This window comes from Gadus macrocephalus, chromosome 10 (genome assembly GCF_031168955.1).
Source record: "Gadus macrocephalus chromosome 10, ASM3116895v1".
In the NCBI taxonomy this organism is placed as follows: Eukaryota; Metazoa; Chordata; class Actinopteri; order Gadiformes; family Gadidae; genus Gadus; species Gadus macrocephalus.
This window is the reverse complement of record NC_082391.1, coordinates 16,580,909-16,594,709: the sequence shown is the minus strand read 5'-3', so window position 1 is coordinate 16,594,709 and position 13,801 is coordinate 16,580,909. Positions and strand designations below refer to the sequence as shown.

General features: G+C 43.6%; 2 protein-coding genes across 3 annotated transcripts; one reads left to right on the top strand and one right to left on the bottom strand.

Moving 5' to 3' along the window:
- Positions 1 to 148: 148 nt before the first annotated feature.
- Positions 149 to 6,992, top strand: rab9b (RAB9B, member RAS oncogene family). Its single transcript, XM_060062858.1, has 2 exons — positions 149 to 232; positions 1,172 to 6,992. The coding sequence occupies exon 2, from the start codon at positions 1,316 to 1,318 to the stop codon at positions 1,925 to 1,927; it is 612 nt and encodes a 203-aa protein (XP_059918841.1). The 5' UTR covers positions 149 to 232; positions 1,172 to 1,315; the 3' UTR covers positions 1,928 to 6,992.
- plp1a (proteolipid protein 1a) lies at positions 5,052 to 12,694 on the bottom strand. 2 transcript variants are annotated; one of them, XM_060062856.1, is made up of 7 exons: positions 11,946 to 12,520; positions 9,988 to 10,174; positions 9,214 to 9,370; positions 8,573 to 8,741; positions 7,862 to 7,935; positions 7,694 to 7,759; positions 5,052 to 5,605 (listed from the first exon to the last, which is right to left on the bottom strand). In XM_060062856.1, exons 1-7 carry the CDS (start codon positions 11,947 to 11,949, stop codon positions 5,456 to 5,458), a joined length of 807 nt encoding a protein of 268 aa, XP_059918839.1. In that variant the 5' UTR covers positions 11,950 to 12,520; the 3' UTR covers positions 5,052 to 5,455. The 2 variants fall into 2 exon arrangements, with proteins under 2 accessions (XP_059918839.1, XP_059918840.1); XM_060062857.1 differs by lacking the exon at positions 5,052 to 5,605 and adding an exon at positions 5,735 to 7,214 and having other exon boundaries at positions 11,946 to 12,694.
- Between the last annotated feature and the right edge of the window lie 1,107 nt (positions 12,695 to 13,801).

Here is a 13,801-nt window from a genome sequence, read left to right as displayed (position 1 = left end):
TGTTCGAAAGGGCCTTATTATTCTTAAAGGCATTTGTAAAAAAGAGTATATAATTCAATGTTTGAATGACACAATAAATACCACCTGGTCGTATGTATGAGAAACTAGGTGGACTTTAAGACCCAGGGGGACTCTTATTATGGGAGGGGTTTGCGTCACGGATCTGTGTGTGAGCGCATGTCAGTCAAGGTGCTGCTGGGAAGCTGGGCAAGCATCGCTACATCAATAATTGGTAAAGTACATCTACAGCTGTAGCCTACTGCGTTATACTGCCATACCGATGATACTACTTGGTGTGTTTGGATTCTTATGTCGTTTTAGCAGAGCTGCACTGACAGTGACTAGTAGTGGTCGCTGAGGCTAAACTGATAGCCTGCTCGGCCAATAGATGTCAACAAGAAGACACTCTTCTTCATTAGCCGACTATTACTTGGTACTTGCAGTGCTCTGTGCGTTTTTAAATATACAACACAGTAGTTAAAATAGCAGTATGTTTCTGCAGATTCCTAATGGCATGGGACAGTTGTTTTGGGAGAATGTCCTAACAAGTTAACAGTGTGGTCACTTGAGATGGGCAGCTAGGTTTACTAATAAGCTGCTGCTTGTTTGTGGTCAACACGCGCACGCGCAGTCATTGTCCATTTACAGCGATCCCGTGGTCCTGACTCATCCACAAGGGCCTGGGTGCTTTTAAACGGCTCTTTTATCCAAAGCCCTTTATGCACATCTCTCATATCTGTGAGGCTTTAGTGTACGCAGCATTTGTTTAGGCATTCAGGCACTGGCAGTAATGAAGTGGTCCAGAGCCTGTTCTTGTATATCCAAATCCTACAAGGGAATGGGCTGTTATCATCTAATGAATGAAGGGGGTTGTAGAAAAGGGAAATAACCTCACAACTGCCATTTCCCTGAGTCATCATCATAACTTGGCTAACAATGAGCAGTTGAACTGACATCCAGGACAGACCTCAATGCCATTCACCCCAGTGTGTCTCTCCCTTTAACTATCAGTTAGATAAAATGCTCAAGGCCTTGACTTGCTTGTGCTTACGCAATTGATACTGGTTGTTTTTTGTCTGGTGACGCAACTGACTGAACCGGCTTATCTGAGCGGGGAGCCGGGGACTTGTCTGCTTCCAGAGGAACTAAGTCTGGTCTTCCCTCCCTTCAGGGTGATTTGGCCGCCGGGTGTGGAAGCCTGGTCTTGGCCCCGGACACTAGCCCATTGAGGACGGCCCAGCTAGCTGGGGGTGCCGTGAGAGGGGTGTGTGTGTGTGGGGGGGGGGGGGGGGCACGGTGTCGCAGGGCGGGCGTGATGAGCGGGAAGAGCCTGCTGCTGAAGGTGATCCTGCTGGGCGACGGCGGCGTGGGCAAGTCGTCGCTGATGAACCGCTACGTGACGGACCGCTTCGACTCGCAGTCCTTCCACACCATCGGCGTGGAGTTCCTGAACCGGGACCTGGAGGTGGACGGGCGGCTGGTCACCCTGCAGATCTGGGACACGGCGGGCCAGGAGCGCTTCAAGTCCCTGCGCACGCCCTTCTACCGCGGCGCCGACTGCTGCCTGCTCACCTTCGCCGTGGACGACGTGCAGAGCTTCCAGAACCTGGGCTGCTGGAAGAAGGAGTTCATGTACTACTCGGACGTCAAGGACCCCGCCCGCTTCCCCTTCGTGGTGCTGGGCAACAAGGTGGACAGGGAGGAGCAGCGGCAGGTGGGCCTGGAGGAGGCGCGCGCCTGGTGCGAGGAGAACAGCTGCTGCCCCTACTTTGAGACCAGCGCCAAGGACGACACCAACGTGGCGGCGGCCTTCGAGGCGGCGGTGCGCGAGGTGCTGGCCGCAGAGGACCAGATCGACCACGCGCTGCTGGGCAGCACCATCGACCTGCACGGCAACCGCAAGTCCACGCGCTCGTCTTGCTGCTGATTGGGCCGAGCGTGGATCACTGGATCGGTCCCCCCCCCACCCCTCGCCCCCCACCTCCTCCTCCTCCTCCTCTTCCTCCTCCTCCTCCTCTTGAAATGCTTTTGCAGGCCTCTGGTCGAGGTTGGTGAAAGTAGGGCAGTGTTCATCACGTGTGTTACATGAAGGTACGAGCGACGGGGGGGGTGCGTTACTTAAAGATTACGTGGTGACTTGCAGCTTAATGTAGCGGTTACCGGCCCACGGATGTGGCTGGCATTCAGACGGCCAACTCGGTTGAACCCCGCTGCGGTACGTCGTTAATGGCACACTTGTCATCCCATCTTCGATTCTCTGCTTCCAGCAGTGTTGCACAAGAAGCGTGTACTCTTGAGGCGGGTTAACCTTTCGCCTGCCTGCACAGGCGTTTTTGATCAAACGGCCCCTCTTAATAGTGATTCATCTTAATCTGTGTGTTCATCTACTCGACATGAGAGCATATTCTCTGCATCCTATCTTCCACATAAGCACAGTCTGCTTTGAGGCACAGCACACCCTAATTTCCCTGGTACTTGTGCAGCTAATGGTAATCTCTGTGTTTAGTAAGGTGGTACCTCTGATGGTCCTTCTGTATACTGCACCAGTCCATCTCACTGTCAGACCTGTCTCTGTGGTCGTCTGCTAGCTACTGGCATTTAGCCAGCGGGGACAAAGAGCTTTGTGAAACACGCTTCTCCCCAATCACCCTGCTGTTGCATGAGGACTGACGACACCCGTTAAGGTGTTCATACATATCTTAAGGATGCTAGGGTGCAGCTCCCAAACAAAAAAAGGGAAGAAGGTGATTTGTCTTCAAAGGGAAGTGAAATGTGAGATTGAAGCACAGTCTACATAAGCACTCGTGATTTTATTGTCAGTATGCCTGTAACGGCGACCCAAACTGTATTACTGGGCATTGTTGGCACATGGCTTCAGTTTTAGATAGTGATGCATCACTCATTTATTTCCACTGCCAATACCAGTAACAAGTTCAATGCTGAGTACCAACAGGGCTTGTACATTGGAATGCATCGTGGGATTGGGCAAGCAACACACGAGCATAGTGGGAGGCCTCATCTGAGTGTAATTCTAAGTCAACCGTCTAATAAAGTCTAATGAAAACGTTGTTTTGCCATGTCTCCTGTGAGAAGTGCTGTGGCAGTTTCCAACACAGCAATGTCTACCATTATGACAAATGATTTCACGATAAATTACCTGACACTGACCATAGAAACAAGACTTCTTGCATAATAACTAACATCAAATGCTCCTATATGCTCTCAAGATGAGAGCACTCATTGCCATGTTCAAGCCCTAAACAATCAATTGGTTATAGAAAACAGAATAGACTGCTTAGGCGGATAGTCTTAAGAACATTGAAATGGAAATTAATTAAATTCGTAAGGCAGAAAGTCTTGTCAATTGTCATTAATATCTGCCACATTTGATAGAGGCCCTCCTAGGCCCCAGTGCATGCATTTTGGTCATTTTTGGCCTGGATTTAGACACTTCAAGACCACCATTATGCATCTTGTTTATGTTCCTCAAATTACCCGATTTTTTTTTTTTGGTCAAGTTTTGTTATGGCCATGGGATATAAAAAAAATGCTAATTAAGACGTCATTGACTTTGAGCATATGCTATTGGGTTTGTCCAGTTATACTTTTTTTTTGTTTTGTTTTTGTGGTGTTTTATGTAGAATTTTTTTTTTTTTTGGTTTACAGTGAGACATGTTACCTACTTTATCCTTCTATTCCCTCAGATAATATCGACTGGTACTTGGGCCACCATTTAGGCCCTTTAGCGATTTCTAAAATCAGATTCCCTACATTACCACTGCATTACTATAATGTCTGCCTTGTATCGTCAATTTGCGCATTTTAAGTGTCAGCTGAAGAATGTGAAATAGCCTGAGCACAAAGCAACCAATGTTACTGTGTGGATTGTGTGTGTGCTTGTGTGCGTCTCCTCTGTGTTACAAATGAGTATCCTCAAGAAATGCCCTCTGCTGCCTAACTGTATGCTGTATTGTTGATGGCACTTTTTTATCACGTTCAATGTAAGCTTGCTTTCCACCACAAACGTTTTGTCTGTTGGGGTTTTTACGACAGTTGTTATACAGCTTCGAGCCTGGAAAAATAACGGCTGACATTTTTATTTTATTGCTACAATAGTGTTTTGTTGTCTTCATATATTTCAGTGTTGCATCATAAGGATGAATTCCTTAAGTTGCTTGTGTTCACAGCTTTTCATCTGCTCTTTTTGCAGTGTATTGACCTCTGTCTGAGGTTCTCCTTTCAGCTGAAAGGGAAGGACACGCGTTGTCACAAAAGGTCTACTTTAATAAACGTAACCGGTACTGTAGTCGACTTTACTTAAGAGGCCTTCTTTGTCTGGCTACTCCAGAACAGCTTGTCCTCAAAGGATACAAAGGATATACTGTGGTGTATTGAGGCTAGGTTGGGGATGTATTGGAAGAGATTAATTTACTCTGAACAGAGTACGGCATTCCTGATAAAGTATCGCTGTTGGTTTACATTAATTAGAGTGGGAAGAAGTGTTTAATTCATTGTTTGGCATTGTTTGCATCTCTTCCGCAATGATGCATACCAAGTTACCAACACGACATGTAGCTCAAGTTGAAGTTAATGAATCCCTTATAAGCTATTTGTGTTTCGATTAAAACAAAATTAAATGTTGCTGCCGCCATTTATTGCTGTACCCAAATCTGTCATTTTTTATCTCAGCTTTGAAATTGTAAGGAATGTATGAATTCATTAGTTGGGCTTCTTTTCTCGTCTTGTGAAATAACAGCTTTAAATCAACACTATTATATGAGCCGACACTGATCACAGTATTCACTCTGGTTCTTCTCAGTTTGCCCGTCTCTCTGAGGGTGGATAGAACTTCTGGGTTGTATTTGGCGTTCTCAAACCGTCCCTATTTATTTTTCCTTGTACTATGGACAATAATGTTAAAACACAAAGGATGTCAAGAATCAAATCCAATACTGTACGATTAAAATAAACCCTGAAAAAACATTTGACTTAGGAGTATTTTTCTATGCCTTCGTAACATTTGATGAATATTTCTGGTCCTTTAGGGACAATTTCAAGCAAGCACTCCATCTTTATTTGAGACAACAGGCTCTGATAAGAAAAGAATAACCAGCAATACAAAAAGTCTTACCCTGTCTGTCGTTCATAGAAAAGATGAGCGGTGCATAACTGCATATATGCTAGCACTCATACTGCAGAAACTATTTTCTCTAGTTCTGTCAGGAAATAACAAGAAAAGCCCCTTTGGCATCATTATTGACTAACTACATAAACAAAATTGGGATATTTTCCAACATATAACAATAATACATCTTAAATCCATTATAATTCCACAATAGTCATAAAAATTAAAGCTTATGGGAATCGCCAATACATTGGTACACTTCTAGACTATTCTGATCACCAGCCCCACATCTTTATTTGTCATCAGGGATGTGGGATTGGACACTGGCTGTCAGGCCACAGGATATGGAGAGCACAAGACTTCCCCTCTGTCCCTTTGTGTGCTTCTGTACGGGTCATGGGGCATTCCCTTACTCTGCTTCCTGTGTCTTAGCTCCCTGGTGAACATCACGCGCACTGCAATCTGCAGGGACCTGTGCACCTGCGAGGGAAGAGAGGATGCGCTCCAGTACACCATTGGAGGACACTAGATCCTCCGACTCTGCCTGGTCCCCATCAACACAACGCTCGTCCTCTCAGAAGCAAACATAAACTTGTGCTTTTACCCAACAAGAATGCACATAAATTGATTTTATTATAAAACACCCAAAACAAAACCTTGCATACAGCCGGTTTAAACCTTTCTACCAGGTACAACTTTAAAAATTAATGACGAACCAAGTTGGTTACAATAGTTAGTATTCAAAGTTTAAATTACTTAATTAGTTTTATCTACAGATACGCCTGTTATACAATAACTAAGGAAATTCCTAAAGAATTAAGAGAGAAAATGTTGATGATGTATGTCTTTACCCGATACAAAATAAACCCTTCAATCATTTAAATCTTAAAAGCTAAACCAAAATTTGAATCTAGCGCGTTAACATTTCAACCTTTTCTTCTGCATCATGAGAAATAAGCATTAGGCATGTAAATTGAGTACAACCCTACAAAAAGTTCCTCCATGCAGTAATGGCAAGGGAGGAGTGGGTAGCATTAATGTATGTCTAATAATATGGGCATGCTAGATAATAATGCAAAAGTACCTTTGCAATCCCAGAACAGCTTTACAATTACTTATTTTTTACCCTGAAAGAAACTTTAGAATTATATAAACTTTGTCTCCCCTCTAACTTCTCTCTCCCTCTGTTGGCAGAGGACCCTTTGAATTGATTCAATTATTGGGGTGCCATACATCTGTGGGTGAGCGGGGGAGTCGTGGGGTGGTCAGTTTGTGGGCTTGTGTAGATATTTTCTTGTCAGAGGTCTTTTGTCCTTGTCTTTGTCCTGAGCACTCTCGCTCTCCCTTGTCATGGAATATGACCCTTGGCAGAGAACCTAAGCCCTAGGTGTATGAGGGTGTGGGGTGTGTGTGTGTGTGTGTGTGGGGTGTGGGGGCGAGGGGCTGAAAGGCCTGCTGTTTAATGCGCGCCTGACTCCATTGTAACGGCCCTTTTTGCTTGCCCGTGAGAAAAAGTCCCGAGGTCAATTTGGGACTACAAAAATGCACGGTTGTCTGTCACCATGGCAACCAGATGTGAAGGACGGTTGCCATGGGGACAAAAATCCAACCATCTGTGTGACACAATATGTGTGACATTTTTTTGGGCCTAATGTTATTTCCTTATCAAAGCTTGTGTTATTTGAATACAATACAGCATCCACGTGGACCTTGAAATGTACATAGGAGAAAACAAGATTTACAAACATTTGTATGGAAGGCAGAAAGGGGAAGAGCATAGAGAAAACAGGCTCTAGTATTGAGTTCCCCCAAAAAATGAATCAATGAAAAACGGTAATGTGGCAAGCAATATAAAATGAGGGGGGGGGGGGGGGAGCAAAAGTAAAAAATCCAGAAAAATCCATAACCCAAAGAAATGACACCACAGGTGCTAAGGAATAAGTAGGTAGAGTCTACTCAGGTCCCAGTGTTTGATGTGCAGTGCAGAGAGCAGGCAGCCAGGCTGCTCCTAACACCGTGGCCCTATACCCTTCCTCCCCAGATATCGCAGCACCGCAAAGTTGTAAGTGGTGGACACGATATAGGTCAGCTAGGGGAGCAAAGAGACAGAGAAAGGGAGAGAGAGGGAGAGAGAGTGAGTGAATCAAACAATACTGAAAAGTATTACTATTGTACTCATGAAACATAATGAAACCAACCAAAAGAGGAAATTAAAGGAAAAATAATACTATAAAAGCAGATTAGAGTCTTTCCACAACACATTGTGCATTTTTGGTAATGGAGCAACGCAGAAAGAATAATGACCCTGCCATTTGTCCGTTGCGGGAAAAGGCAGACATTACGGCATTATTATTATGATGACGTTCTGTGTGAGATGGGGCGAAGGAGAACACAAGAGAGCGACAGTACAGAAGCCATCAGTCATGGAGCTCGGAAATGCCTCGCCGCCTACTCTCTCAGCGTCATGAGGTCACATGCGTAGCAAACACTTTTGTACCCCAGTGTGGGCTCAGACACCAAAACAGGGTTCGAGCCAAGAACAGAACACAACAAAACTCAGATACTCACCAGTGCCAACAAAGTGATGCCAGCGCCAGCAAAGGCAGCGACGTACAACTCGTATGTCATGAGGTACTGTAATAAAGAATATTATTGGTGAGGTTTACAGGGCACCATCTAAAAAACAACGACGACAACAACAACAACAGCAGGGTTTGGCCTGGTCTTGGTGCTCACCTCTCTGGTCTTGCAAATATTGGACAGTGTCGTGCCACACACTTTCCCCGGCACTGCATTCCACGGTAGGAGGCCTGTAAAAGTGTCAAAAATGTCTACAGTTTTAAGCAAGGCAAGATTAGGCAATTTGATAGGGGCTGAGCCGTTTAATGATGGTTTTTCTCTTTCCCAGACGTCAAGAGATGGCATTGGAGGATTCAGACTATTTGGAGATCCTTTTTTTTAGAGCTGTCAGTTAAACGCGTTATTAACGGCGTTAACGCAAACCAATTTTAACGGCGTTAAAAAAATTATCGCGCGATTAACGTAATTGTTTTATTAAAAATATATAATAATACTTTTTTTTTTTTTTTTTTTTCTTTGGCTCAAAACAAAGAAGCAGTAGCCTGACTGCTATGTTCAAATGACATTTGTTCAAAGCAGTCGTTTAATTGCACTATAGGCTCTTTTTTTGTATCGTCCTGTTTTGATCAGTATATGCCAATGTTGTTATCAATAAAAAATCATTTGCACAAGGCAAGCCGATGCACTTCACCATGTTGATAAGAGAATTAAAATGAGAAGAATTATGGGACAAAAAAATCAAGGGATATTTAGCATAGAAAAATAATTTGCGATTAATCGCGATTAATCGTGAGTTAACTATGACATTAATGCGATTAATCACGATTAAATATTTTAATCGCTTGACAGCTCTACTTTTTTTCTTACCGTATTGTCTGGCGTCCACACACAACTGGTTGATACTGGCAGGGGTCTCGGTCAGGACTTCAATGGTGTGGCAGGTGGCGTCCATGTTGTAGAAGAAGTACACAGGCAGGGCGGAGAAGGCAAAGACCAGCAGCCACACAACGGCTAGTCCGTACGTCACCACGATAAACTATGGGGAAAGGGACAGAAGAATAGACACTTTTCAAAGTAGGCAAAAGCTAATGTTAAAGTTACAGGAAGTTACTTAATCCTTATATTGGCGTAGGATCTGTACAACTGGTCCCTTAGAACCAAAGTAGATGGACCAGACAGAAGCAGTACTTAAGTCTTGGTTTGCATGATAACTATTTGAGTGCAGACATTTCTTATTCTATGGTGTACTGCATTTAATCCTCTACAATGTTATTGCCCTCTCCTTGTCATTTCACCTCCCCCCACCCCCCACCCTCAACTCATTTTCTCTGAACACCTTCCCTTGTGTCAAATTTACCTTTACGGCCCAAACACCTAGAGAAAAATCTATGAATAATGTGATTTAAAGCTAAGCCCCAGCATGACAAATGGGTATGACTTTTTTTTTTTGATTTTTTAGCCCCAAAACAAAATCCAGCCAGGACTTGAATTATGTTCCCTCAACTCACCGAAGAGCTCAGGCAGCGACCGCACATGGTGCTCCTGAACTCGCCGAAGCTTTGCCTGGTGGCACTGGTGGTGTAGAAGCCCTCGGCCAGCAGCACGATGCAGTAGAACACGAAGAAGGATGCCAGGCCGTAGATAACATACTGGAAGTACTGAATGCTTTATGCAGAGAGAGAGAGAGAGAGAGAGAGAGAGAGAGAGAGAGAGAGAGAGAGAGAGAGAGAGAGAGAGAGAGAGAGAGAGAGAGAGAGAGAGAGAGAGAGAGAGAGAGAGAGAGAGAGAGAGAGAGAGAGAGAGAGAGAGAGAGAGAGAGAGAGAGAGAGAGAGAGAGAGAGAGAGAGAGAGAGAGAGAGAGAATTCAGAATGAGCTAAACTTTTAACAGTGATATGTGGTTGATACGTGTAGGGCCGAATGGTGTCTAATGGTCAAGGTGTCTGATAACCAGACAAAAGCTTCCGGATTCGTACCCTTGAGCAAAATATCGAACTCCCTACCCTGGCTCATTCATTACATGCATCTCACAAGCTTGCTTTGGATAAAGGCGTCTCAAAAATCTGAGCATAACACTGGACTTTTGAGCACATTTCTGAAGACCCACAGCACAATGGAAAAAGTTTCAACAAAAAAAGTATCTGTTCACTGTTATACAGAAGGATCATATCCTATTTATCATAACTGCAGTGTGAAGTCATAGGGCATCCCCTTTGAACAAAAACTCCATCCAGCCATCAGAGACCACTTAACATTCATCCTAACTGCAGCGCGGCGAACGTACATGTAGGCCAGGGTAATGTAGTCCTGGAGGTTGCGGGCGAAGTAGGTCTCGATGAGTCTCTCGGTCTCGGTCAGCGCCTGGTGCCCGCAGCCGCAGAACAGGGCGATGCCGGAGAAGCAGAGCAGCGTGGCCACCAGCGAGCAGTACGGCACCCCGCTGAGACAGCGCAGGCAGCAGTCGTAGCAACCTGTTGACCCCGAGGGCCGTCGGGAGACTGGTTAACATACTTTATAATTCTCTCACACACACACACACACACACACACACACACACACACACACACACACACACACACACACACACACACACACACACACACACACACACACACACACACACACACACACACACACACGTGCAGATGAACAGGCTTTACATTACTCCCAGTCTCCCACCCACGCACACACACACACTGCACAAAAATAATGCATCAACGTACATGTTGGGCATTTGTTTGTCAATTGTGCTATTGGCCGTACCATATCTGCTTGTATGGCTTTGCAGTTTGCAGGGCTCATCAAGAAAAACAGACTTATCTCCAGATGCACATGGTATTATTTGGCTTAATTGGGCCACTGATGCGTGAACGTTCAAGGATCCACAGAATTAAAGCTAAGAGAGCCAGAGTGGGCCGGATGCGTTTTAGCATACAGCTGCAGGGCTTTACTCTCTGGTCCCTGCATCGCTACGGGCAACGCCGTGCCTGGTCACTTGGAACGTCGTCATGTGGCCCTTGAATGAATGCCGGGGCCCAAGAGCTCACGGGGAGGAGTGGCTGCTCTGACCCCAGACCCCCCCCCACGGAGATAGTGTGAGAAAAGGGGGGGGGGGGGGAGGAGAGAGAGAGAGAGAGAGAGAGAGAGAGAGAGAGAGAGAGAGAGAGAGAGAGAGAGAGAGAGAGAGAGAGAGAGAGAGAGAGAGAGAGAGAGAGAGAGAGTGTTTTTGTGACTGCAGAGACAACAGTCTTTGTCACGGAGCATCGTGGGGATACAAGGGCCACCAATGTCAAGCAAACAAAGGCAAGAGGAACCTCATGTATGCCCAGCACAAAGCCACATATATATATATATATAAATGTATGTATGTACAAACACACATACTTTCCCAAATGGAACCAGGAAAGTCTGAGGTAAATATGTCAATGTTTAAAAACAATATTTTTATGTTTTTGCCTTTGTATGAGCACACGTGTGCACTGTAAACACACAGTGGACCACAGCGGAAGACAGACAGACAGACAGACAGACAGACAGACAGACAGACAGACAGACAGACAGACAGACAGACAGACAGACATGTTACTGATGGTACTACTACAGTAGCCACAGATGGCAGGAGTGGCAGGCAGATCGTTCTTTAATTGTACACATGTATTGCTGGCAGTGTGTGTGTGTGTGTGTGTGTGTGTGTGTGCGTGCCTATCGTGGGGAGTTAAATTGGATTCAGAGTGAGGGAGACTAATGGGTCATGCAAAGAGCATAATCATGGAAATCCAATTTGGCGAATACACTTAATTAGCCTCATTCCATATTGATTTAAACACTACATTGTGAAAACATTTTGGACATAAACATTAATGTAGGTATGAGCATTCAGTATGACAGCGTCTACAGTAGTAACTGAAGCATTGTGACGGTAAAAAAACAAAGATAATAAGTTAAGTTAAAAGAAACCATCCGTCCTCATTTATAAGACTAGAATGCTAATATCCTCCCAAGTTATGCGGAGGATAATTTGATTTTTTTTTTTTTTAAACAAATGCCAATGAAAGCAAATTTGAGTATCTTTTCGGAGACCATGCCACTGTTAAAATCGAAATAATCACAATTGCAATAAGAAAAAAAAGGGAAAACCACTTGTGATTTCAGTCATATTTCCATTAGTGTGCAATCAAAGAATACGTAATTATTGAGAAGAAAAACTATTTTAGGAGTGTGCCATTGGCTAGATGTACTTACCCATGTCTGGAAGGATGTAATCAACACTTGTTGGCTAGTGGCGCTCTCGCTGCAGCTGCTCGGCTGATAATGTAGCCAACTTGTAGTTTCCCTACCGTTTATCAATTTCAACTCGCTCTCTGTTCCCCCAACAATGGACAGACCCGCCGATGACTTCACGTCCAATCTTAAAGAAACAATGTCGCTTTTCATTCAACCGCAGGCCGAGGAACTCAAGGCGGGGAATAATGAGGAGGTCAAGGTTACTTGCACTTGCAGAAATGTACTTAGTTCATTGTTCGGACGTCGTAGAATTTCAATGCGGTTGGACGCAAACTAGAATACTTTTTTTTTTAAATTGGTTGGCTTTCTCGGCTGCTCTGTATGTTTGGTTTACTGAGGACGTCTAATTTAAAAGTCTTCCCGAGGCACCCAATCGATCAAGCGAGCTATCGCCAATTTATATACGACTTGGCCTTTGAAAGTAGGGCTACAAATAGGGTAAGCCTATATGACGTCTTCTAACGATGGTGGAGATAAACGGGCCTGTTTGGATGAGATTGAAATGAACTGACCACGTAATTTCACCCACGTGTGTAGTATGAAAAAGGTATGGACTAAATAGTCTTGCATTGAATCGATCGGTGGAGGCTAATAACGTGTCAAATAGAAGCAGTTCTTACTCTTTTGTACGTGCTGCAATTTAATAAGGAAATACGTTGTGGGATGATGTAGGGTAGAGTCTATCTAATTAAGTGAATTCCCTTAGCCAATGGAGTCTATTATTAATATTTCCAATTAGATTCATAGACCGATGATCAACCTCCACAGGAACCAGAGCATCAAGATGCATTTTCGGTTGAGCGAAAATTAAAATAACCTTTTTAAAAGACGGTAGCTGCCCCCTATCCTGTCCATTTAAATACCAGAAAAACGATGAGATAGCCTAATTTCTATGTGTGTCCTGTAGGTGGCAGGCGAAAGCCTATAAGTTATTGCAGTTGGATTATGAACTATACCTGTAAGCATTTCGAATGATAAATATCCCTTGATTACATTGTACAACGGTTAATTCTGATGACAGATATTTCTTTAATAGAGGCATTGCTTTTGAAATGGAATTTAAAACCTGTCCTGCCCTAAAACATGTTAAATTGTGCACCCCAGCCATTGTAATATCTTAACTTGATTTTAATTCCCCTTATTGAATTATTAAAATTTTATTTTAGAAGCTCATGCATTTATATTGCACGTCCTATAATATTAGATTCATTCTGGCCTATAACATTTCATATTCAACCCAAATACACCTATCACAACATTCAACAGTATTATTCAAAAGTAGTATGTCTGAGATTTCACTTAATAATTTATTCGAATCTTAAAATCGGTTTCTTAATTTCTTTAAGGCAATAGACTGAAGAGCTTTGCAATTTAGGTGTTACGTAATTAAAACATGCGTTATGGAAAAAAAAATCATTTGAATGCAAAAAAGCACTACCTACTTTATGTACAGTTACCATAGGCTGTTTAAACAATGTATAGATATGTCTGAACGCAAATAAGTGCCACTTCAAATTAAAAGCCTGTAGGTTTAAGAACACTTACACTATTGTGGCAGCACGGTACTCTTAATGTGAAGCATTAGCTCGCCACTCAGTTTTAATTGTGCGTTTGGGCTCATGATTGGAACCAGAAGTGTGGTTAACTATTGCAATGTAATTGTAGGGACAGATATTTTAAAGCACTGTTTACACAGTCAGTGTTTATATTGGTAAAGGCTCTTAAGATTGATATTAAATTGAACTTGACAATATCAGTAATTAAAATAATCCAACGCTGTCTTGTTTTATACGTTGTTAACATAAGTACCTTAA

What these genes read in the sequence shown, in the direction of transcription:
- plp1a (XM_060062856.1), bottom strand. An exon ending in ATATTTGCAAGACCAGAGAG is followed by an intron (nt 7,760 to 7,861) that starts GTGAGCACCAAG and finishes TCTTTATTACAG; the next exon opens with TACCTCATGACATACGAGTT. An exon ending in GCATCACTTTGTTGGCACTG is followed by an intron (nt 5,606 to 7,693) that starts GTGAGTATCTGA and finishes CTTCCCTCGCAG; the next exon opens with GTGCACAGGTCCCTGCAGAT.
- rab9b (XM_060062858.1), top strand. Translation starts at nt 1,316, where the DNA reads ATGAGCGGGAAGAGCCTGCTGCTGAAGGTGATCCTGCTGGGCGACGGC.